This window comes from Pan paniscus, chromosome 3 (genome assembly GCF_029289425.2).
Source record: "Pan paniscus chromosome 3, NHGRI_mPanPan1-v2.0_pri, whole genome shotgun sequence".
In the NCBI taxonomy this organism is placed as follows: domain Eukaryota; kingdom Metazoa; phylum Chordata; class Mammalia; order Primates; family Hominidae; genus Pan; species Pan paniscus.
In genome coordinates, this window is record NC_073252.2 from 173,834,985 (window position 1) to 173,859,983 (window position 24,999).

Consider the following 24,999-nt stretch of genomic DNA (forward strand, 5'->3'; position numbering starts at 1 on the left):
TGTCTTTCTCTAAATATACAGTCGGAGAACCAGTATTCTATTGTCTTTCCTCTACTGTGCTGTGGTGGTTTGATCCATACAGAGTACCTCATCTCTTTTTCGGGTAAATTCTACTTCTGTTAATGTATCCTAAAACCATATCAACTATTTTACTGGCGTTTTTCATGTATACATTCATTCATTCAGCAAATATTTATGGAGTCCTCATTATGGGTCAGGCCCTGAAGTAGGCATTAGGCTTTGTTTTTGCCTCTTGGAGCACATAGACTGTTAACACAAACTAAACTTACTGTCAATCAGCAAATTTCCACTCTGTGTCTTTGTTCATATCATTTTCTCTTCCTGGGAAATACTACTCATTCCATGTATTTAAACTCTACCCCTCCTTCTAGGTATAATTCAAATCTAATTTCTTTCCAGGACAGTAGCACAGTGGTTTCTAAACCTTTCTGCATATCAAAATCATTTGATGAAGCTTGTTAAAAATAAATTCCTGTGAAACCTCGTCTCTACTAAAAATACAAAAAAAAAAAAATCAACCGGGCATGGTGGCGGGCGCCTGTAGTCCCAGCTACTCGGGAGGCTGAGGCAGGAGAATGGCATGAACCCGGGAGGCGGAGCTTGCAATGAGCCGAGATTGCATCGCTGCACTCCAGCCTGGGCAACAGAGCAAGACTCCGTCTCAAAAAATAATAATAATTATAAAATAAATGAATAAATAAATTCCTTGGCTCAAACTCCACATGATCTGATATGTTATATTCCATTTCATGATGTTGATGCAGCCAGCTAATATATCAGTGTTGGAAGATGTGCAATCTCTCTCTCATAAATTTCTCATAACACTTATTTTATATATGATTTATTTGATCACAATAGCAGGTATATTAACAATTAACTTTTATATTCCATCTTATTGATGGAATGTAAAGGTACCTTTACATAAATGATTTGATTTCCTTGACTTTCATGTGAAATAAGTGGTCAGCTATTTTTATTGTTATCTCCATTTTATAGATGAGGAAACAGAAATTTAGAGAAATAAAATGACTTGTTTATCTGAGGCAAGGCTTAGATTTGAATCTAAATTCCTGATAAGACATAGATTATAACATTAAGTCCATTGTTTTTAAATCCTTATAGTAGCATTTATATTTTTATTCACTAATCCCTGTCTCCCTAACACACATTTAAAATTCTCTAAAGCAGGAATCTTATCCCACACTACCTTGTATACCTAGAATGCCTAGAGGTCTTATATACAAATACACAGTAAGAATGTATTGCTCTAATCTTTAATATATAGTCTACTAAAATAAAAAAGTCTATAAATGTATTTGACTATATGAAGCAAATGATCATGTAAGTAGTATTTAAACCTAACTAGATACATTTTCTTTCATCATGGACTTTCCCTGCCTATGTTCCCTGCAGTCTTTGGGATTTCTTTATAAATCCAATTCCCAAATAAGAAAGTAATGTATCTTAAAAATAATAATTTGTTTTAGAAATGTAAACAGGGCAAGTAATATTTAATGGTGTAATCTTATGCTGTATCTTTATTATGTATCTGTATTTAATGTATTCCAGGGATCCCTGCCTCTCTTAGTTGGTGCTGGAATGCAGAGGATGTGGTGGCATTTGTTTCCCACAGAGGCCCACTGTTCATTTGGACCATCTCAGGACCAGATAGTGGAGTGATTGTACACAAAGACGCTCATAGCTTCTTGTCTGATATCTGTATGTTCAGATGGCATACACACCAAAAGGGGAAAGTTGTGTTTGGTCATATTGATGGAAGTCTATCAATTTTTCATCCAGGTAAGAATTTAATTAGCAAGGTATCTTAAATAGTATATTTGTCTTATATATAATTTTGTACTTGGCTTGGTCTTTCTAGTGACCAGTCCCCATTGTGAATAAAACCAAAAGTGACAAAATTTTAATTTTGATATTATTATTGTTAAAATGTTATCCAGTATTGTACTGAGTCTAAATATTCATTTGAAGTTATATATATATATATATATAATGCATTCAACACAGCTGTGAATATTTTACTTGGAATTAACCTAAATCAGTCATTTTCCCTTATTTGTATTTTTAATCAATTCTTTATTTCTGTACATTTACTAAAAAACAACCTGAATTAACAAGGACATACAGCTAGAGGATGTGATGGTTTACTAATACTAAATATTTTCCCATCTGCTTGTAAAAATACCATTCTGATGCCACGGCTCCTTGGCAAAGGCTTTGAAACTGGCATAAAAGAAAAATGATAACCCTTTGAACCCCCGTTAGTTAATTGATTTGGCTGAATGAAAGGGTCTGAGAAATTAATGTTCACTTACAAAAGTATGATTAAAACATCAAAAATTACCTGAATTGCTTGCTTTCCCCTCAAAAATAAGTATTTTTAACATTTGGGAAACATACTTTTAGCTATCTAGTATCTCTGTTGATGTATGTGACTTCTGGCTGGCTAGATGGATGAATGAAAGTGCTTTCTCAGGAACACGATAACTACTTTCACAAAACAAATTACATTTAATTTATCTGAAATTAATAGAAAAAAGAAATTGAAATTGAACAAATGAAATTGTGAAAATTTAAACAAATCTTTCTTCAGGAAATAATGTTTCTAAAGTTAAAAAGGATTGTGTAAAACATTGAAACATTGGGGCCATTATATTCTAAATACATTTTAAATAGGATCTATTATTTACCTTTCAAAGAAAGATAAAAATAAATGTTCATATGCTTCTTCCCCAGCTTCTCTCTCAGCTCTTTGTACACGTCCTCTGTTGTTCCTTCTGGTTGTACCAGGTTTACGTGGGACAGTTTCATTGATTTGTCAAAGATTAGTATGAGGAGGGATCAATGACTGGTGCTTTTTCTGGATTTGTTGTACCAAGCACCTGCACTGCAACTTATCTGTTCTGTCCTTGCATTGGAAGCAGATCCTGTTTTATAGTTGGTCATTAAGGCTGAGAGTTAGGCAATAGAATTCATAGCTTTCTTTGTTTTGATCTGGTGAATACAACCTCTTTCTCTGTAACCTTTGTCTCCGGCAGTCTTCCTTAGTCTCAGGAATGCAATCTATAATAAATATGGCTGTATGCTGTGTGGTTCCTCCTCTTACCTCTCTGCATTATGTAACCAAATGTCATTAGTGATATTCCTCCACTTCTTCCCTGGCCTGCACCCAAAGATTTCATCAGGATTGTGACACTTTCTTTTCAAACTAGATCTGAAGAAGATATGAGGAGTGTGTTTTTATTTTATTCTACATTGCACTCTAGATATTTTTTATATTTTGTGATATGTCATTTTTACCCTCTCCTTTATCATTGACTGAGGTTATCTTTTTTCTTGCTTTATTATTATTGGGCATCTTTGAAAGTTTCAAGCCATAAGACATTGAGACTTTTTATTGTGTATCTAAATATAAAACATTGAGACAGTGCATGCTTATTTTGACATAGAAATAACAGAAAAGAAAAAAGACTACCTTTGTTTTCCCTCTCTTAGGTTTAGAGGATAGAATGTTTAATATTTGAACAGTCTGAGATATGTGCCTTCCAGAAGAGACCATTGTTTTTCAATAACCCAATCTTCCAGTTGTTAAACCAAGTGAAACCATCTATACCCAAGTCAGCATGTGTTATTTTTCTGTTCCACCCATATATTAGTTTACTAGGGCTGATGTAAGAAAACTATCACAAACAGGATAGCTTAGAACAACATAAATTTTATTATCTCACAATTCTTGAGGGCAGAAGTATAAAATAAGGTGTCAAGAGGGCCATGCTCCCCCTGAAGGCCCAAAGAAAGGATCTGTTCCAGGCCTGTCCCCTGGCTTCCTGTTCCTTGGCTTGTGGCAGTATAACTGCAGTCTTCACATGGCACGTGGCATCCCTGCTGTGTGTACGCATGTCTCTGTGACAAAATTTTCCCTTTTATAAAGACATAGTCATATTGGATTAAGCTCTACCCTAAGGGCCTCATCTTAGTTTGATCATCTGCGAAGGCCCTAATTCCAAATAAGATCACATTTGCAGGTACTGGGGCTTAGGACTTTAACACCTTTTTTGAGAGAGCACAGTTCAACCCATAACAACCCAATACAGACTTGTTAACCTCATTTATTCTGTAGGATTTATTTAGCAATTAATGTGCACAAAACATTATAAAAGATACAGTCCTGATAAGTATTTTCCTTTTGCATATACATGAGGGAATGGATCATGAAGGAATCACTACCTTTTAATTCTAACACTACGTTCTGGATTGTGAGTTTGAAACTGTTAGCATTAATACCAGTATAGCTAGGCTTCTTACTTTTCATGAGTTGTTAACCTTATCTTCTTGATGACTTACTGGCACCACAGATGGTTCTATCCCTATGTTACAACATAGGATTTCTGTCCTCCAGGTTCTTGCAGGAACCTATGACCTCAATATCTCTGTTGTCTAGTCCTTCTCAGAAGAAAAAATAAATATTCATGAGAACTAGCCACGATAATGTAGTTCATCATTTTAAATCAGTAATTTTTAAACTGTGCTTTCTATGTTTGTATACTTATGTGTGTGTATTGAGGGTAGGAGGGCTTCATAGATGATCCAGCTGAGCTTTAAGCCTTCTTCTCCCTTTCAGCCTGAAAAGCACCATGTTATCCTGTATTATTTACTGGATTTTCTTGTAAACATTCTCATATGAACAGAAGATTCCAGGGCAAAAAAAATTGGAAAACTGCTTTAGCTATCTCAAATTGTATTCTCAGGCCAAGTTCATCGGAGAACCTTTTTAAAAATCTTTATTATAATCATGTTTAAATTGAATTGATTTTGGTATTACTCCATGAATGTGCCTTAATAAAATTTGCCTTGTTTTATTTTAGGAATGTTGTTGATGACTCTGTCTCTATATAACTGTTACTTAGTGGAAAAAACAGACTCAGTTTCTCCTGCTGTACTCTCACAGCACAGTTCTGACACTAGATGTGTGAGAGGCTTTCTCCACACATGAAGCAAGCGGTCACCTCTACAGCAGACACTCGCTGAGCGTCCTCCAATTCAATTCCGACACTACCTGGAGATAGAGTCACAACACACACACTGAGGGATCAGGCCCCGTGACTGTCCTCTCTTCTGATGACAGTTGTTAAGCCCCAGCTTATTTTGCCTGTGTTTCTGAACGACTGGCTATAAATCGAGGTTCCCGTGGCCCTCTCCTTGCATTTGATTAGTTTGCTAGAGTAGCTCACAAAACTCAGGGAAACACTTTCTTACCTTATTATAAAGAATATTACAAGGATACAAATGAAAAGATGAAAAGGGCAAGGCATATGGAAAAGGACATGGGGCTTCCGTGCTGTCTCCAGGCATGCCGCCCTCCAGGAGCCTCCGTGTGCTCAGCTCTCTGGAAACTCCCAAATTCTGCTTCTTTTGGGTTTTTATAGAAGCTTTATTATATAGGCATATTGATTAAAACATTGGCCCTTGGCGATCAGCCTAACCTTCAGTCCCTCTTCCCTCCCTGGACATTGGGGGATGAGGCTGAAGGTCCCAACTCTCTAATCAAGCCTTGGTCTTTCCAGTGACCAGTCCCCATTGTGAAGCCACCTAGTGGCCACCAGCTACCTAGTCAACTCATTAGCATACAAAAAGACACTGTAGAGATTCCAAGGATTTTAGGAGTTGTAATGCCAGGAAACAGGGATGAAAACCAAACATATATTTTACGATATCATAGTATCCCCTTTAAAAACACACAAGAGACATTTATTTCTGGTCTCAATTCTGTAATTATGGGATTGCAGCAAGAGTTGTATTATCTTTCAATTGTGCTTTTTAAAGAAGAAACACATTTCCTTTATGATACTTACGACTAATTGGTACTTTCTGTTAAGGCCGCAGTCTCTCTAACTAGATGCTTCACTGCCTCTCTTGAGAATGAGAGGACTTGCCCAGTGGAGTTCCCATGTGGTATCTCAGCAGAATTTTTTTTCCATATTTCCAGTTGTGTACATAAATTACAAAGAACAAGAGGTTTGTTTGATGATCCTTTGCTTTATTTAATTAGTCTTGTTTTAACTCCCTATCTTTCTGGCTTCCCTATTTATACTATTGGTCGGGTGTGAATTATAATTATGGCAAATGATAAGACGAATGAGAAAGGAATAACAGTAAATATTAAGATGCTGTTTAAAATGTGCACCACTATTCTAAACATTTTAATCAAATTCATTTAATCGGTTTTAAAACTCTGTGAGATAAGTATTGTTAACTTCTCCATTATTAAAAAAAGAAAAAAACCACAAGACTGAGGCACAGGGAGATTAAGTATCTTGTCTGAGGCAGCAAAGCTAGTAAGAAGCAGAACTAGGATCGGAACCAGGCAGTCAGCCAGCTCTAACATTTATCCTTTTAAATCACTATATGATATTCTTCATTTCAATAAGCACTTTCCCTATTTCTATGCTGCTGTAACCCAGTGAAATTTGTAATTGTTGACAAGATCAGAGTATATTATTTATCTGTATATTTTCTTACTGCTTTTCGGTAACAAATGGGAGACACATTCAAGGCACTGGAAATTGCCAAAACAGAGCATTGAGCCTGACTTTCATCATTAGGACAAACAGATCTTTCTGCATTCACATGTCAGTTACGCCTTCTGCATATAAGCACCACATTTCTATTTTCAATACCCTCAGAGATAGATATTGTACAAGGAAAAAGTTAGCATCATCTAAATTATTGATCTTTTCTGCAAGTTTTTTGGAAATAATTATCTCTGTATTTTAACAGGTAATAAAAATCAGAAACATGTTTTGAGACCAGAATCTCTTGAAGGGACAGATGAAGAGGATCCAGTTACGGCCTTGGAATGGGACCCACTATCTACTGATTATCTTCTAGTGGTTAATTTGCATTATGGAATTCGCCTGGTAGATTCTGAATCACTTTCTTGCATAACAACATTTAATCTTCCCAGTGCAGCAGCTTCTGTACAGTGCTTAGCCTGGGTTCCCAGTGCTCCTGGGATGTTTATAACTGGAGGTAAGCTAATCCCCATAACCCAGAGTTTTAAATATGTGTATATATTCTTTCGTTGAATTTAGGAAATTGTCCTTTATAGGTTGATTTTGTGTAAAATGTATTAATAGCTCAATTATTATTTATTGTAGTAAATTACTAGTGTACTTTTATTTATATTGTATGTCATTAATGATAAAATGAAATGACAAATAAGAATGAAAAATAAGGTCCACTCTGCCAGGTTTCTGGAAATACCTTGGAATATATTATATATGTGCACACATGTGAGCATGTCTGTGTATGTGCAAAAGACAAAGACAGTTCCATTTCAGGCATAGTAGGATGACAGTGAAGGTACTGAGCAGAAAAACAATTACCTGATGGGAGCTTTATTAGCCTCACTGTCTTAGTCCATTTCGTGTTGCTGTAACTGAATACCACAGAATATTCTGCTATAACAGAATACCACAAGCTGAGTAATCTATAAACCATAAAAGGTTTATAGTTTATAGTAATCTAAACTATAAACTAGTTTAGATTAGTTTAAGGCTAATGTAAGGAGGCTGGGATGCCCAGGAGCATGGCACAGGCATCTGGTGAGGAACTCTGTGCTGCTGAAAGCAGGAGAGGACAAGAGCATGAAAGCAAGAGGAGACCTACCTAGCTCGCTTTTATAACAAAGCCACTCTCACAATAAATAACCCACTCCTACACTGTCTATATTAATCCATTCATAAGAGTAGAGCCTACATGACCTAACTGCCTCTGATTAGACCCTATCTCCTAACAATGTTACATTGGGGATTAAGTTTATAACACAAGAATTTTGTGGGAGGCATTCAAACTATAGCACTCACTGATCCGTGGGTTGAATGGATACTCTTTCATGCATTCCTAGTCAAGAGGTCATGAGAGAATTAGCAAAGCTAAGTAGTGATGGGGATGGGAAGATGGGGGAATTGAGGAATAATTAGAAACTAAATGACTCTCTACTTTTACCATTTAATTGTGTTCAGAGAGAGAGACCTCTGAAAGAACAGAATATTTTTGGCTACTGTATAAATACTTCCCATATTTGCTTAGCGTAAAATAATAGGCAAAGACTCTTTATCCTCTCAAAATTTTAAAATAAATTATTCACTTCTTTAATACTTAACATAATAGTGACACCACCCTGTATCTGTGGGTTCTGCATCCGTGGATTGAACCAACTATGAATGATAAATGTTAGGGGAAAAAAATTCCACAAAATTTCAAGAAGCAAAACCTGACTTTGCAGTGTGACAAGTACTACGTTGAACCCATGTGAATGATGTGATGTGTAGGCTTTGGATTAGGCATAACAAGTGATGTGGCTTGACTGTGTCTCCACCAAAAATCTCATCTTGAATTGCCATTGCCATGATCCCCAACTGTCAAGGCCGGACCTAGCTGGAGCTAATGGGATCATGGGGGCCACAGTTTACCCTATGCTGTTCTTGTGATAATGAGTGAGATCTCATGAGATCTCATGGTTTTATAAGTGTCTGGCATTTCTCCTGTTTGCCCTCACTCCATTCCACTGCCCTGTGAAGAAGGTGCCTGCTTCTACTTTGCCTTCCACCATGATTGTAAGTTTCCTGAGGCCTCCCCAGCCATGCAGAACTGTGAGTCAATTAAACCTCTTTTCTTTATAAATTACCCAGTCTTGGGTATGTCTTTATAGCAGTGTGAGAACAGACTAATACAATAATCTGGAAATGATTTAAAGTGTACGAGAAAATATGCATAGGTTATATGCAAATAATATGCCACTTTATGTAAGAGACTTGAGCATTCATGGATTTTGTTATCCGTGGGAGGTCCTGGAACCAATCTCCCATGTATAACAAGGGGCAACTGCACATGAAAGTACATGGATTCTTAATTTATATATCTTAATTGCCTTTAACTTTTCAGGATATAATTAATAATAGGCATGGAATTTTTTTTTTTTTTTTGAGACAGTGTCTCGCTCTGTCACCCAGGCTGGAGTGCAGTGGTGCAATCTTGGCTCACTGCAACCTCCACCTCTGGGTTCAAGTGATTATCCTGCCTCAGCCTCCCGAGTAGCTGAGATTGCACTGTGGTGCATGCCACCATACCTGGCTAATTTTTCTATTTTTAGTAGAGACGGTGTTTTACCATGTTGGCCAGGCTGGTCTCAAACTCCTAACCTCAAGTGATCCACCCACCTCAGCCTCCCAAAGTGCTGGGAATACAGGCATGAGCCATCATGCCCAGCCCAATAGGCATGGAAATTGTTTTGTATTTTATTACTATTACTGAAATATGCTTCACATATAAAATTCACCATTTTTAAAGCATGCAGTTCAGTGGTTTCTAGTATATTCACAAAGCTCTACAATTATTACCACTATCTAATTAACATATCATTATTCCCCCAACAAACCCTGTACTCATCAGCAGTTACTCTCCATTATTGCCTCCCTACAGTCCCAGATACACACATGTGCAAGCATAAACTGCTAATTACTTTCTATCTCTGTGGACTTGCTTCTTCTGGACATTTCATATAAATGGAACCATTCAGTCTGTTGCCTTTTGTTTCTGGCTTCTTTCACTTAACATAAAGTTTTCAAGGTTCATCCATGTTATAGCATGTATCAGTACTTCATTCCTTTTTATGGCTGAATAATATGTCATTATATGGATATGGCAGGTTTTGTTTATCCATTCCTCTGTTGATAGACATACATATTGTTTCCACCTTTTTGCTGTTATAGATAATGCTGCTATGAACATGTATGTACAAGTTTTGGTATGGACCTTTGCTTATAATTCTGTTGAGTGTTTCTCAAGGAGAGGAATTGCCAAGTCATATGGTAATTCTATATTTAATCGTTGGTGTAACTGCCAGACTCTTCTCCAAAGCAGTAATTAAGGTGGGAATTTTGGAAGAAAGGAGACTGTAATTGGTCTTCAGGTATATTTGACAATCCTTAATGGCTAAAAGTGGACAGTGGAGCAGTTTATAAACATTTCAAAGGTGGAAAGATTGATTATTTAAGGTTAGAAATGGAGAGTTTTCTGTGGCTGGCCATTTCCTAGAACAAGCATGTGTAGTAGGGTCTTTTTTTGTGGTTGAGTTATTATAATGGTCTTTATTGGAGGAAGCTGCCAAAACAGGCCATTTCTAACCCTATAAAAGGTTTTGGAGCAAAAAAATAGTAAAACATGCCAAAAATTTAAAGGTTAAATAGTATTTCAGTTGTTTGGTTGTATTACTGTATGGTATTGTTGTTCAAAGGATGTCAGTAATTAGTCCTAAAATATTTCCAGTTGAAATTTTGTTATACTTTTATGTCTAGGCATTTTAGTTTCATACAAAATTTGTTAAAATATGCTTTTTCCCTGATCTGACTAGATTCTCAAGTGGGTGTTTTACGCATTTGGAATGTTTCAAGAACAACACCTATTGATAATCTTAAATTAAAGAAAACAGGATTTCACTGCTTACATGTACTTAATTCTCCTCCAAGAAAAAAGTGTAAGTAAAAATGTTATCAAAATTTTAATTTTTAAAAAATATTGTATTTTCTATCAAATAAAATGGTATAGTGAGATATCAAATACTATATGCCACTGAAAAGCGATTTTTAAAAAAGGCTTTGACAATATATGTGCTCAAGGATCCATCAAAGCTACACAAGATCTACTGTTACTAAATTGAAAATATTTAGAGTCAAGTTACATTTTTTAATGCTACTAAGTAAGAATATTTAGATAATTTCAGATTATCTACATGGAAAAGATGAATCAATGATATTGATGAAAATAAGTTAGAAATATTAAGAGTGATAGGATTAAATAAGATTATCTGAACTGGGAGAATTTATGTTTTAAACATGGCTCATTTAAAATCTGTACAGTTTACAACAAAGTTAAAACAACCTAAATATTCAAATTATAGGATCTAGAATACATATTACATATTTGAATACCAGTTGTCACTGGGTTAGTAGTTAGTATTATGGATCTTCTGTATCTTCTTTATTTCTGTGTATATTTTGTGTATCATTCATTGCCTCTGTAATTAAGAAAAAATAAAATACACTTAATTTATAAAAAGGAAAAATCTGGAAATTTGGGGGAGGTTTAGAATTAGAAATTTTTTCAAATATAAGGGAAAAGTAATAGACTTCCAGTTAAGTCTATCATGATTACTCTGCATGGTTGGTAGTGTTCCCATTCTGTATAACACATCATAAAAAACATGGGGAAGGGAATTCAGTGATGAAAAGTTTAGAGTGATTGTTTCCTTCCTACTCTATCTTTATAATATACCAAGTAATTAGCAATGGCTATTCAAAGTAATGTTATTTTGATGTCTAATTGGTAGACAATGGCAAGTAGTAGAAAATCTCTATATTTGAACCTATACCCCTTGTACAAAATTGTGAAGTCCCTAATAAATGTAGAACCTGGAAACTGGAGGGTCTAGAAATATTAGGACTAGAGAAGTAATATGCTGGATGCTGGCTTACTGTTTAGGGATCTTGGAATTTTTTTGTCATTGTTAGTTCCTTTATTTGTTTAGAAGCTTTGAACTACCATGTCATGGAATGTCTGAAATACCAGATTCTTTTCTTTCATTTTTTTTCTTACTATAAAAGTAGCCCATGTCCATTAGACAAAGTCAGAAAATATAAAGAATAACATACCAGTCTTGTCATTTTCGAGCAATTCCTTTCAGATTACCTCTTGTTTGACTTCTAGGTTTTCCCCTCAATTTAATATAACAGAAAGTATGGAAAAAGAACAATTGCGAAAATGAAATTTTAAAAAATAAACATACTCGCTGAATTCTGAAAAGCATGATTTACAAATAGATTGGTGCATAAAAGTTGTCTAACCCACCTATAATGTCAATTAAAGTGTTAGAAAACCAATGATGGATTATATTAATTTTTAAACAAAATATCAACGAAATTTTAGTGAACCAAATTCATTGCTACCAAATGCCTCTTTTGTCATTTGTAGTTCATTCTAGTTTGGACTTTCTGTAATTCTCAGATTCTGAGAAATGAATATTATCCATAATAAATGAACTAAGAAAAATTGTATTTTAATTTTAAAAATACTGAGAAATGGCTGGGCGCAGTGGCTCATGCCTGTAATCCCAGCACTTCGGGAGGCCGAGGCGGGCAGATCACAAGGTCAGGAGATCGAGACCATCCTGGCTAACACAGTGAAACCCTGTCTCTACTAAAAATACAAAAAAATTAGCCGGGCGTGGTGGCGGGAGCCTGTAGTCCCAGCTACTGGGGAGGCTGAGGCAAGAGAATGGCGTGAACCCGGGAGGCGGAGCTTGCAGTGAGCCGAGATCGCACCACCGCACTCCAGCCTGGGCAACAGAGCGAGACTCCGTCTCAAAAAAAAAAAATACTGAGAAATATTTTCCATATTCCAGTGTATAATTAATAACCGATTGGTCTTATAATTTACTGTAGTGTCATTATTTTGGATTATGTTTGCAAGAAAATATCTGGATTCACATTCTAAGGAAGAGCTTTTTGGAAGAAGACAAAATATGGGATAAATAATATATAAAAATAAGCACAGTGATATTTATGTAATTGAAAGTAGGAGAAATACAAGTCTATAAACAGTAAAAAGAAAAAACAAACAAAAAAACATCTAGGAAGAAGAAAGAAAATTGAGATGCCAGTGCAGGTCAGATAGTGTTGTGATTCTTAATTTGTGATAAATTAAAATGAATTATGCATAATCTCAAAAAAATTATTTTCACTGGCTTGGAAATTGTTGGTAGAGAGTTATTTATATTAAAAGAAAAAATTATATGCATATATGTTTGTGTGTGTGGAAAGAGGGAATAAGCTATTATGTCAGTATTTTGAAGGAAGTTTATAATTCAGAAATAATCATGCTGAGCTTTAATTTATGGGGTGATAAGAAACCACATATTCACAACAGATTGTGATTCCTCAACACACTAATTTTCATCTATTTGCTCCATCTGTACTTTAAAATAATATCCAATTTTGTGCTTATATTACATTTTTTGGCAATCCCAAAGAACTGCTTATGTGGGAGAAAATATGATCATTGCCTAAAGGGTTTACTGGTACAGATTCTGGATTTTTTTTTTAATGAAGAATCTTTCTAAATTAAGCTCTGTGGTTGCATTCCAATAGGATTTTTTTTCTTCTATTTTTAGTTTCAGTCCAATCTCCAACCAAAAATCATTATACATCCTCAACAAGCGAAGCAGTTCCACCCCCAACTTTGACACAGAATCAAGCATTTTCTCTTCCTCCTGGTCATGCAGTGTGTTGTTTCTTGGATGGTGGAGTTGGACTTTATGATATGGGAGCTAAGAAGTGGGATTTTCTTAGAGACTTGGTATGTATGTAGTCATTCCTTTATTATACGTAACACTTTTTTGTGTAAACCCATGATCTTTACTTTTACCTGTCTGAATATTATTTGAAATTATTTTTCTAAGAAATAATATATTAGAAATTTATTGTAGCTGGTTGAAACATTTTAGAAAATGCATAGAATGATGATAAAACTACTAAAATAACTTTTAACCACTATACTTTAGAAGTCTTAATGTCTAGTTATATTTTATGTACAATGGAAAATTACATAGCTGTAGTATATTTTGGAAGCAAAATGAGAATAGAATGTCCTTTCAAGAGAAAGGACAAGTAGATCTCTGCCAGTTACTCAAAGCCTTATTGTTCCCATTTGTTAATTGAGTAAGGTTGGATTATGTTTTCTAAGATTTGTTTCTATTGTTGAATTGCTATGATACTTAAGTGATTCTATGAATTCTGTTTTTATGATAATTAAGCGCCTATATAAGATAGAATACAACCTCCTTGAGATCCCACATTTTTGTCTGGTTGTGTTCTGTGGTACAGCCCCACTACTTAATATAGTATCTGCCACATAGCAAGACTATTAAATTTTGTTGAATGAATGAATGAAGACATGCAATAATAAATACTGTGTTGTAATTAATATTTGTCGGAAACAATCCTCTTTAATTTTCCCTACTTTAAAGTTTCTAAAAATGCCCCTGTCTTTTTCCACTAGTTTGAATTAGACTAATCTGGACATTTAAGGAACCTTTAAATGCTAATTATTTTCCTTTGATCTTAGAAAAAGAATCTAGAGATGTAATTGTCCTTGTAACTGAAGGGAGAGAAAGAATCAATAATATTGTGTCTTTTCAAGACTGCTCATTTAATTTTATCCTCAAATGAAAAAATGATTTATAGCAAAAATATTTTTTAAATAATCTGTAGCTTAATTATTTTTGAATTTTCCTTTTGTAGATATTCATTTGAAGATGATTTAATTTTCTTCTCACTTTTTCTTTTTATATAAACTCTTTCCTAGTGTGGTAAACTTTTTGTATACTTCAAATTACCATTTGTTTTCAAACAAATTTATGAAAGGGAAGGGAGAAACACATAAGAATTCACTTAAATCTATAAAAAGTTATATTAGTAGAAGAGAAGGCATGCAATCTAAATTCAATAAATTTTCTATGACACTTCATATTAAAGTATGTTTTACTTAAAATCTATGTTAATTTATAATTCTAATAAATGCCGAATACTAAATACTAAAAGCCGCTTGATTATAAATTATTTCAGTTGCTTTTCTCACTTTAAAATGTCTGCCAGTCAGAAGGAGGCAGTCATTTTTTCCTTATAGTTTCAATTTTCTTAACACAGATCCAAATTTGAAATTTCTCGAAGTGCTACCAGAAGAAACAACTCTGAACTGCTGTATGTATGAAGCATCTCCAAAGATTCCAGATTACATAGGATGAGAAAAATATTATTAATATTTTTTAAAATCTTACATAATTTTAAAAATCTTATTAATAAACATTCTAAAAGGTGTACTTCCATATGAATATTTGCTCCATTAAAATTAAGAAAAATGCCACAAAATTTTCCTCGTCTTACCCACCTTCCTCTTGGTAAGAAGAAAACACAGAAGAAACATTTACAATTTCGTTCTTGCTATGTGAATTTTCATATTTCAAAAAATAAAATTTTAAGGCATAGCAGTGAAATAACATTTAAAACTGCATGTAAGTCCCTGCCTTGATTATGTTCCTAACATTGGAAATGACCACATGGGACAGCTTCAGCCAGGTGAACCAGTGGCTCTAACAACATTTTTACTTCTTGCTACCCCTTGAGATTTTTCTTTCCTTTACCTCCACCTAAAGGAGAAACTTTACGAGTACTTTTGTAGTTTCCTAAGGGTTGTGATTTCTGGTATTAATGGAAGTACAGAGAGTTTTAAGGACTTTCTTCTCTACCCTTATTCTATTTGTTGAGGACTAGAAAACCCTGTCTTTGTACTTCAACTCCATCTCTAGATCCCAAATGTTAGTTTCGTTTGCTTAAAGTAGAAATTTCGATTCCCATTCCCCAGCATTTAGAATAGTTGTAATTCCGGCTATTTATGTTGGACTCTTAACGGATTTTCCCAAAGGCCCACAGTAGTTAAGCACTACTTTACTGGTGTATGTTTATATGTATCTGCATATACCACTTTATAGTCTTGTGGGTGTTTGGGATCCAAATCATTGTGTAATGGGAACAAGTATTCAGGTTCCAAAGAATAGACTTGCTAGAAAATTTTGGAACAAGGCTCATTAACAATTGGGGTTATGCCTGATTCTTCTGTTTCTGCCAAAATTATGAGGTGCTTTTGGAGTACGTTATTAGTATAAAAAAGGAATATTTGCATTAAATGACTTTTAGTTTGAGTTTCATCTTGGTCTTCTATTATAGTGCCAGATGACATATGGTAACTATTAAGAGTTAATTGCTTTATAGATTTCTAGCATAGTATCCTGTAAGTTTAATAAAAATAGAAAATATCTTTTGCACTGAATTGAAACTGAAAAGTGAGACTTCTGAACATCTTTGAGTTTAGTTGCTGATTTGAGGAACCGTGGTTGACTAAAATCTAGGTCTGTACAAAATAATACTGTAATGGCACAGAGAACATTCAATCACTGTAGTGATTCCAGTTTTCTGTTTTTCTTGCCTATATATTTTTGCATTAATATTTGGAAAACCATATACATGTGTCGATTATTGTGGTTCATCTATTAATAATGTGAATTTTCCTCAATAATTATGACTCTTTTATGCCATATTCCTAGGGACATGTGGAAACTATCTTTGACTGCAAATTCAAACCTGACGATCCTAATCTTTTAGCAACAGCTTCATTTGATGGCACTATAAAAGTCTGGGATATAAACACATTAACAGCAGTGTACACATCCCCGGGTAATGAAGGTGTTATTTATTCCCTTTCTTGGGCTCCAGGTAAGATATTTTATTGAAATTAGGAATACAATGAAATGGCTTTTTAAAGTTTTGTTTTCATTTGAGTTACTTTCTTCCTCTTGATCTCATCTTGTTCTAAATGAATGTAGAGCAAATTAGTGTGAACATATTTGTTGATTCTCTTTTTGCGAGGTTTAAGAAGAGTCTATCTGCAGAGGCACTTTGATTCCTGGTTTCCTCTATATAACAAGTCATATAGAAAAACCACAGTAAATCAGGATTATCTTTACCTGTCTAATATTAGTTGTATTTCTATAGCTATGCCTTTAGAAGTATAATACAATTTACATGATAGAAGTTTTCTGGAAAGTTTTAATGTAAATCCTGTTTATGGTTATATATCAAGTAACAGTTCACTTGTAACCATGTAATTCTGTATTAATTCCACCTTTGAAGTATTGAAGAACTTTTATGCCATCATAAGATCTTATCTCTGATCTTAGATGCCACCTTATACCTTGCTGTACATATAAAGGAGAGATGTCCTATGAAACCTCTGACATTTTCTCCCAAAACATTATTTCCCCATAACAAATAATTTCATACACCTAAATGAATTTTTCTCTTTTAAAGTATATGTAATGGTTTACTTATTTGGCTTAATAGTAATATATTAATTCAATAACTACATGTAATGTGGATGTAGCTCATCCTTATTTTTAAAATTATTTCTTCATACACAGGGATTCTTAACTTTGAATATTTGGGCCTCCAAGGGTTTTATATTTCATCAGAGAGTTCGGGAATCTCTGAGAAATTTATGAATAATTTTTAGTGTGTGTGTATATACGCCTATATCTGTCAAAGAGTATCTTAGTACTCAGATTTTCAGAGTTTCATGATACGAAAAAGGTTAAGGACCACTGTTTTATGTATCCTTCATCTCCTACAATGAGGAGAATTACAGAAAAAGGTTTTACTTACAACTCTTAATGACAATGTTTGTCCTTTAAGCAGAACATAACTGAGCCTATTCTGTTGATTATTGCAGTATGCACCTCCACCGTAGGTTACCTTGGCTAGCAATATGGGAATTGGACCAGCCAGTGCAGTCACCTTGCACTAGAGCTCATATTAGTTGAATACTCTTCATCCTACAAAAGTATTTGTCTGAAACATAAAACATGAATAAAACTTATGACTGTAAAAACTATTGTTTCAAATCATAACACAGAAGATCTAATCTGACTTATAGCATTCTTTCACTCTCTACATTGAGAATTTGCATCAAGAAAGTAAAAATTTTAGAAAATGGAAATTCTGTCATTTTCTGTTATGTGATTACTGGGGAATCATGACTTTGAGGTAAGTGGGGATGATATTTAAAAGATAAACGAGGGTTGACAAGGATGGAAATAGAGTAGGATATAGATAATTACATAATTTCCTCTGTATCTTAGCGTAGATACCAGACGAAAAAAAATGCAAATAAATTTTGAAACATATCCCCAATAATTTAAGAACCCCAAAAGGAGAGCAGTATAAAAATGTTAGAAATATGATGAGAACATTTTTAGTGTGTATAATCATTTATCATTAAGTAGTTTCTCCATATTTTTATTCCTAGATAGCAGATGACAGCTGCTCCTTTGTTCTGATGGAGAAAACCTCTTCTTTGACTGTCTTGCAAAAGGCACTTATTTAAGTCCTTGACCATCTACTCACTTAGCGTAGTTTTATTTTCACAAATATTTTTTATTTCTTAAAACAGAAAGCATTGTTTATGTTTTTATGGAGAAACTGTATTTTTCCTGTGATCTGTTCATAGAAATACTTTCATAACCATTAAAATCTACTAGATAATCATGGAAATATGAATACTGACTGAATATATGATAATATTGAGGAATTATTGTTAATATTCATGATAGTTTGGTCTTGATCAATAAAGAAGTCCCTGTCTTTTAGAGATGCATACTGAGGTTTTTACGGATGAAAGAATATGATGTCAGAGATTTACTCCAAATAAATTCAGCAGATGCTATAGACAGAACAAGATTGGCCATATTTTGATAATTGTTGAAGCTGTGTAATGGATACATTAACTTTATTATTTTATCTATATTTTTATACAGTTAATAATTTCCATTATAAAAAAATTAAAGAACTAGTTTGCAAATCTCAGTTCTTACATTTTCACGTTACATTTTTTTAAAGAATTACATTTATGGGAAACATTTAGTATAATGTCTAACAAATTGTTTCCTAAGGTGGTTTAAATTGTATTGCTGGGGGAACTTCCCGAAATGGTGCTTTTATTTGGAATGTTCAAAAGGGCAAAATTATACAACGATTTAATGAGGTAAGATTTATTTATTGCTACTGAATAATATAATGTTTTATACTATTTTGTATTTATTTTGTAAATATTTTTATTTCTTAATATAATATCACTTAATAATCAGGTGGTATGTGTGTTCTCTCAATTAGAAGAAAATCCTAGAGAATACTCACATACTAAAATGAATTCTGAAAATTGTAGCTGAGTCACCTGAAGTTGCATTAAAGAGTCAAAGGAATTTTTGAGTCATCTTCCGCAAAATCTGGGCAAATACAAAATAATAGGAAGAAGACTAAACTCAGAGCCAGTCCCAAATTATAGTCCTGGTCCTGTTATTAATTAGCTCTTGACATAAGGAGAATCATTTTATTGCCCTAAACCTGTTTCTTCACCTAAAAAATGATGAAGGTGGATTATATAGTTTCTTAGATTTTCTTCCAGTTTTCAAATTCAATTATTCCGTGAAGAGCCTTAGAACCTGCTCTCTTGTATTTGTAGCATCACAGATTTTATTTCTCCTTTGTCTTGGAGTTATATTGTCATCCCATATTTTACTGAGTTCCATTAATATTTGAAAAATACATATGATCTGATTACAAAATATTAGGTATGAATCAGGGGAAAATGATCTAAGATTGTCTGTGTCTTGAAATTTCATTTATTTTAGATGATTACTATTGAAGCTTATTAAATATATAATTTCTTTGAAAACTGCTTATATAATTGGGGTTTTAAAAACATTTATACAGAGAGTATTATCCCTTTGAAGATGCTCCTTAGTAGTCCTGCTCCCCCACTATTTGTAGTAGTGTAGCAAATGCAGAGCTTTTAGGAAAACTTTAGGGACCACTGTGAGCAATTTTGCACTCAAAAAAGGAAACTTTGACAAAGGATTATAACAGTTACATCCTTTCCTTTCTCTACATGTAACACAATACCCTTTCAGTTTAGCAATGCCACAACCTGCAATCTTCCCTCCCATCACCAAAACAACAATTTATTCCATAATAAATAGTGGATTATAAGAGGAGATGAGCCTAAAAATGAAACTTATGGCCTAGATTCAAAAATTGTATATCTTTACTTACTAGATCTGTTGATTTCTTCTTATGGCATCTTGGCAACTTGGAATCTCACAGATCTGCCCACTAGTACCTAAACACTTCCAGCCTGATTGTGGAAACCCAGCATTTTAGTATCAAGGACATGTCTTGTATTTCTTTATGTCTTTCCCAACATTCACTAGCGAAATTGCTTAAATCCTATGTCATAAATAAGGGAAAAATTAACAATGCCAGCATTAATAAACTAAGCTACGTGTGTTCCACAGAAAGAATTATGGGATAGTAGAGAGTCATAAATGCAATTTTCATGGGAATAAATGAAGCTGACAGAAGGCCTCCACCCTATAAACTGAATGAATAAAGGGACTAGTCCCATTTTTAAATCTGCCTGCATAAACCTACCCTCCTTGATCCCCAAAGAGGTAAAACAGCAAACTGGAGATTGCTTTAACAAGTTAAAACTATATTTACACAGCAACCTTAAGCTACAAGATAAAAAGTCACTTTAGTTTCCCCTTAATGGAATTTAAGTACTATATAAAGTAGAACTGTTTTTAATTAAAATTTAGAAATGGGTTGATTACAACTTTTATTTACTGATCACACTGTTGATGAATGACATTCTCATGTGTAATATGTTCCTTCTAGTTTTAAAAATTCTTATAATTCCATCTATTAACTATATCCCCTGGCCCTTCCTCAGTCCTAGAAAGCAGAGAATCAAGCAAATATAAAGTGATTTATTATAGGAATAACGTGAAATCTATTCTGATTTCTTTATAAAATAGAACTTTGAAACTTAGAGAAACAACCAATAATAACTACTTGCAACATTTCTTATACTGTGGTTGAAGTAGCACTGTGTTTGGAAGCAGACAGATAACTGTTTTCATCACCATACTGGTACTCATGGGAAAAGGCATTAAGCAGAGCTTAATTCTACAGATGACTTAAGAAGGACATTTTGACTCTTTACCTTGTATCCAACAAAAAGAAATGGAGCCACCTGATTTATGTCTTAAAACAACAGATTGGTATCTTAAAACACTTTTAAATTGTGACAGCTTTAGTTTAAAGTATATATTCAGGTTTCTGCTCTTGACAGTAATGCCTCTGTTAGTGTCATCTAAAGCACATTCCTAACAGAAAAGTAATACTTAGAAGAAGTAAATATATAAGAGAAAAAAGGGGTGAATTATTTCTTATTGATAGGTATTTTACATTTTTTGAAGCATGGAACAAATGGAATATTCTGCGTTGCCTGGAGTCATAAAGATTCTAAAAGAATAGCAACCTGCAGCAGTGATGGTTTCTGGTAAGTACTATGTATGATACATGATATGAAATTACACTGTTTATAAAGCACTCATTTGATCATTCCAACTGTGTATCCATGAGATTTCATTTGTACAGCTCTACCAACTCCCAGAGGCATTATTTTTAAGCCCATATAGGCACATACTATATTGCTATGATGTATCATTAATAAATAACAATGCAAGGGTATTTAAAATTTGTTTAATGAGGCATTCAGTTGCTTTCTCAATGAAAATACTACTTGAATTATTATGAAAAGACTCATTTCTTTGCCTCAAAGAAACTTTAAGGACTTTTCACAGTCTTAGTAATTATCATCACATTGTTTGGAGAGTAGTATTTCAGTTTCACAGGTGATTCAGCATATATTAAGTGCCGTAGAAACTTGTTTATAGTTGTGTAGATGCTTTTATTTATAAAGGGATAAAAAGCCTTTGCAAGGAGAAATAAAGTCATGCATGTGGGAAATGCCTTTTGTTAGGAAATAACTTCACTGACCCTGTGTTTTAGAAGTATGTGCTTTCTTAATTCTGTTAAGTTCCAGAAATAAGTAAGTTTTCAAATAAAAATATGTAAGGAAAAAATGCCTGGTTTAAAAAACTTTTTAAAATCAGATGCTCCTCCCCTGTAGCTGTCTATGGGTATAGCCATCTTCGATAGGTGGATAGGTGGTATAGACACTCATAGTTCTTGAGAATACAGAAGTTGTTAGGTTTTGCTAAAGCCATTCCAGTCTTCTCATACTCACTTTTTAATTTCAGTAGAAAAGACAATAGTTATGGAAACCAAAGATCCTTACCGGGAAGTTAAAATTTTCAGAAACAACAATATTAGTGATTTTTTTTTCCTTGAAAGGAACTATGTGCTAATTGATAGATACCAAAATACAAAAGCGCCTAAGAGTTTTTTGATTAAGTGATACAAAATTAGTTTGACCATGTATTTCAGGGCATTATTTGTTTGACAGATATCACATTCAGTGACTAAACACCTGTAAGCATAAGTCACCATCACTCCTCAGTAACCTCAAAAGTGTTGGTGGGCCTAATAACATTTAAGACAGTCTTTTCCATACACTTCTAAAACTTCATAATACATTAATTAGTACATGCTTTTTTTCTAATGGAATCAATAGCTTTTGCATTGTGGTAATAATAGACTAGGGTAGTAGAGCTTTTATTTTTGCAGTTAAATTATGTAGAATCCTTTTGTGATGGCAGGGCATGGGGGATCATCTCTGAATTTTAGTTATATTACTGAGAATATACAATGAAAAGTTATAACTTAATGTCTTGGTTTTGGTGCAATGGTACATAAAACCAACTTCATAAATAGTTGTTTTAAACACTATAAATTTTGAACTACCTCATTTTGAAGCTAAAAATCTAATGTATATGTTAGTTATATGATTGTTTTAAAATGTATTAGACTATGTTTTCCTCAATTTAAAAAAATTCTATAAGAAAAAGGGTTTTTGTTGTTTTTCCATCGCTCAAGCTGGAGTGCAGTGGCGCAATCCCAGCTCACTGCAACCTTCACCTCCTGGATTCAAGTGATTCTCCTGCCTCAGCCTCCTGAGTAGCTGAGACGACAGGTGTGCACCACCACGCCTGGCTACTTTTTTTGTATTTTTTGGTAGAGATGGAGTTTCACCATGTTGGCCAGGCTGGTCTTGAACTCCCGACCTCAAGTGATCCACCCGCCTCGACCTCCCCAAGTGCTGGGATTATAAGCATGAGCCACCGTGCCCAGCCAAGAAAATGGTTTTTAAACCAAAATTTATTACCTTATATTAATTGTAGGTTACCATAATTAATATTAAGAGTTGCAAATATACTCATAATTGGTAACATTTATGCAGTACTTTCAGATGTTCTTTGTGCTTTGTAGACAAAATCTCTATCCTGGAATATTTCTATTTGAAATTTAAAATTCTGACTTTGTTTCCTTGAATAATGTATTCAGAATGTTGTTTTTCTATTAACGTATTATAATTAATTCTAGTATTATTCGAACAATTGATGGTAAAGTGCTACACAAATATAAACATCCAGCTGCAGTGTTTGGTTGTGATTGGAGCCAAAACAATAAGTAAGTGTTTTTTTTCCTGAAATAAATAATAACTACATTTTGGAAATTTTAAATAACCATAAAGTTTAGTGCTATTTCCAAAGGTAATATCTATCACTCTATTTATACAATATCCCCTTTGCCTAGCAAATGAGAAACAGCCTTGAAATTGCTCATTTAGTTTAGTTATTTTTATTCCATGAAGTTTTTACATGATTTACAAATATTGATTTCCTACTCTCAAAAAAACTTTCTAATACTTAGGAAAAAAAAATAATGCTAACTAATGAAAAATGGAAATGAGTCCATTGCATGTATGGCTTCTATCATAGAAATGTGGCCCTTTTTTTAATCTCACTTAGGAATCTGTGCAATGCCAGTGTTCCACTGTGACTTTGCATTGTCCCCCACCCGATGCTAATGCCTCTGGCACTGGGTAATTTTCCACGATGTGGAACTTAAGTGCCTGGTTTTAAAAGGTCAATCTTGTTTGACAGCCGAGTATTTATCATGTAAAAATCAGCTTAGATTTAAAATTACATCCAAGTCAAATCTCCACTAAAATCAGACCTTTAACTCATTGCATTTCCTAGAATATTGTGTTTCAAGCCTCTTTTAATAGGATATAAATTATATCTAAAAATTCAAAGTTATTTAAGATATTGTCAAAAACAATGTGAATTATGTTATTTCATATGAAATGTGGGAAATATAGAGTAAGGTACTAAAGCCTAATTATACTTGTGTTCAGAGTCAAATCACATGTTTTACAAAATGATAGACCTATGTATTTCCTCCATTAAGTGCAGAAGAATGTGTAAAAAACACTGTTTTTTGTGGGTTTTTTGAGGACGGAGTTTCGCTCTTTCTGCCCAGGCTAGAGTGCAATGGCACGATCTCGGCTCACGGCAACCTCCGCCTCCCGGGTTCAAGCCATTCTCCTGCCTCAGCCTCCTGAGTAGCTGGGATTACAGGCATGTGCCACCACACCCAGCTAATTTTGTATTTTTAGTAGAGACGGGGTTTCTCCATGTTGGTCAGGCTGGTCTCGAATTCCCGACCTCAGGTGATCCACCCGCTTTGGCCTCTCAAAGTGCTGGGATTACAGGCGTGAGCCACCACACCCGGCCTTACATGCTGTTAAGGTTATATGCAAAATAAGCTCACTATCAGCTCATCCCCAGTATTTCCTATCTCAGTGGCCAATATTGCTAACAAGGAAAACTGCTAAAGCCAGAATCCTTAGGCTTTTCTTTTATACCTTTTTATATCTCACTTTCTGTTTTCAATCAGCCACCAATTCCTGTAATTTTCTCTGTCTAAATATTCATCTTGGCCAGGTATGGTGGCTCATGCCTCTAATTCAAGCACTTTGGAAGCTGAGGCCAGAGGGTCACTTAAGCTCAGGAGTTCAATACCAGCCTGGGCAACATAGTGAGACTTCATCTCTTAAAAAAAAAAAAAAAAAAGAAAGAAAGAAAGAAAAATGAAAAAATTAGTCAAACTGGTGGGGCACACTTGTAGTCACAGCTCCTCGGGAGGCTGAGGTGGGAGGATGGGTTGAGCCCCGGAGGTCGAGGCTTCAGTAAGCCATGATTGTGCCACTGCACTGCAGCCTGGGTGATAGAGCCAGACCCTGTTTCAAATTTAAAAGAAAAAAATTATAATACTCTTTTTTTTCCTAACCATCAACTTGCCACTAAACCAATAACATTTGGGTTTTTTTAAGAGTCCTGCAGAAACCTTCTAAGTCAGTTCTACAGTTTATACCCTTTATCATCACCTCCTCTCTCTCTACCCCACCTCTCCATGTTGCAGTCAG

At 34.3% G+C, this 24,999-nt stretch overlaps 1 protein-coding gene across 17 annotated transcripts in view; it reads left to right on the forward strand.

Moving 5' to 3' along the window:
- Positions 1-24,999, forward strand: part of WDR17 (WD repeat domain 17) — a 117,698-nt gene that overhangs the window by 53,341 nt on the left and 39,358 nt on the right. For 16 of the 17 annotated variants that reach the window (XR_010112074.1, XR_008625272.2, XR_008625271.2 and 13 more), the window contains 8 exons: positions 1,591-1,821; positions 6,817-7,068; positions 10,454-10,576; positions 13,268-13,452; positions 16,256-16,424; positions 18,656-18,747; positions 21,023-21,105; positions 23,112-23,198. Coding sequence is in view for 13 of the 17 variants with exons in the window: in XM_063604001.1 (XP_063460071.1) it covers positions 1,591-1,821; positions 6,817-7,068; positions 10,454-10,576; positions 13,268-13,452; positions 16,256-16,424; positions 18,656-18,747; positions 21,023-21,105; positions 23,112-23,198 (1,222 nt within the window). In the remaining 4 variants the exon portion in view is untranslated. Of the gene's footprint in view, positions 1-25; positions 104-1,590; positions 1,822-6,816; positions 7,069-10,453; positions 10,577-13,267; positions 13,453-16,255; positions 16,425-18,655; positions 18,748-21,022; positions 21,106-23,111; positions 23,199-24,999 lie in introns of those variants that run through there. The other variant, XM_034959447.3, reaches the window with a different exon arrangement.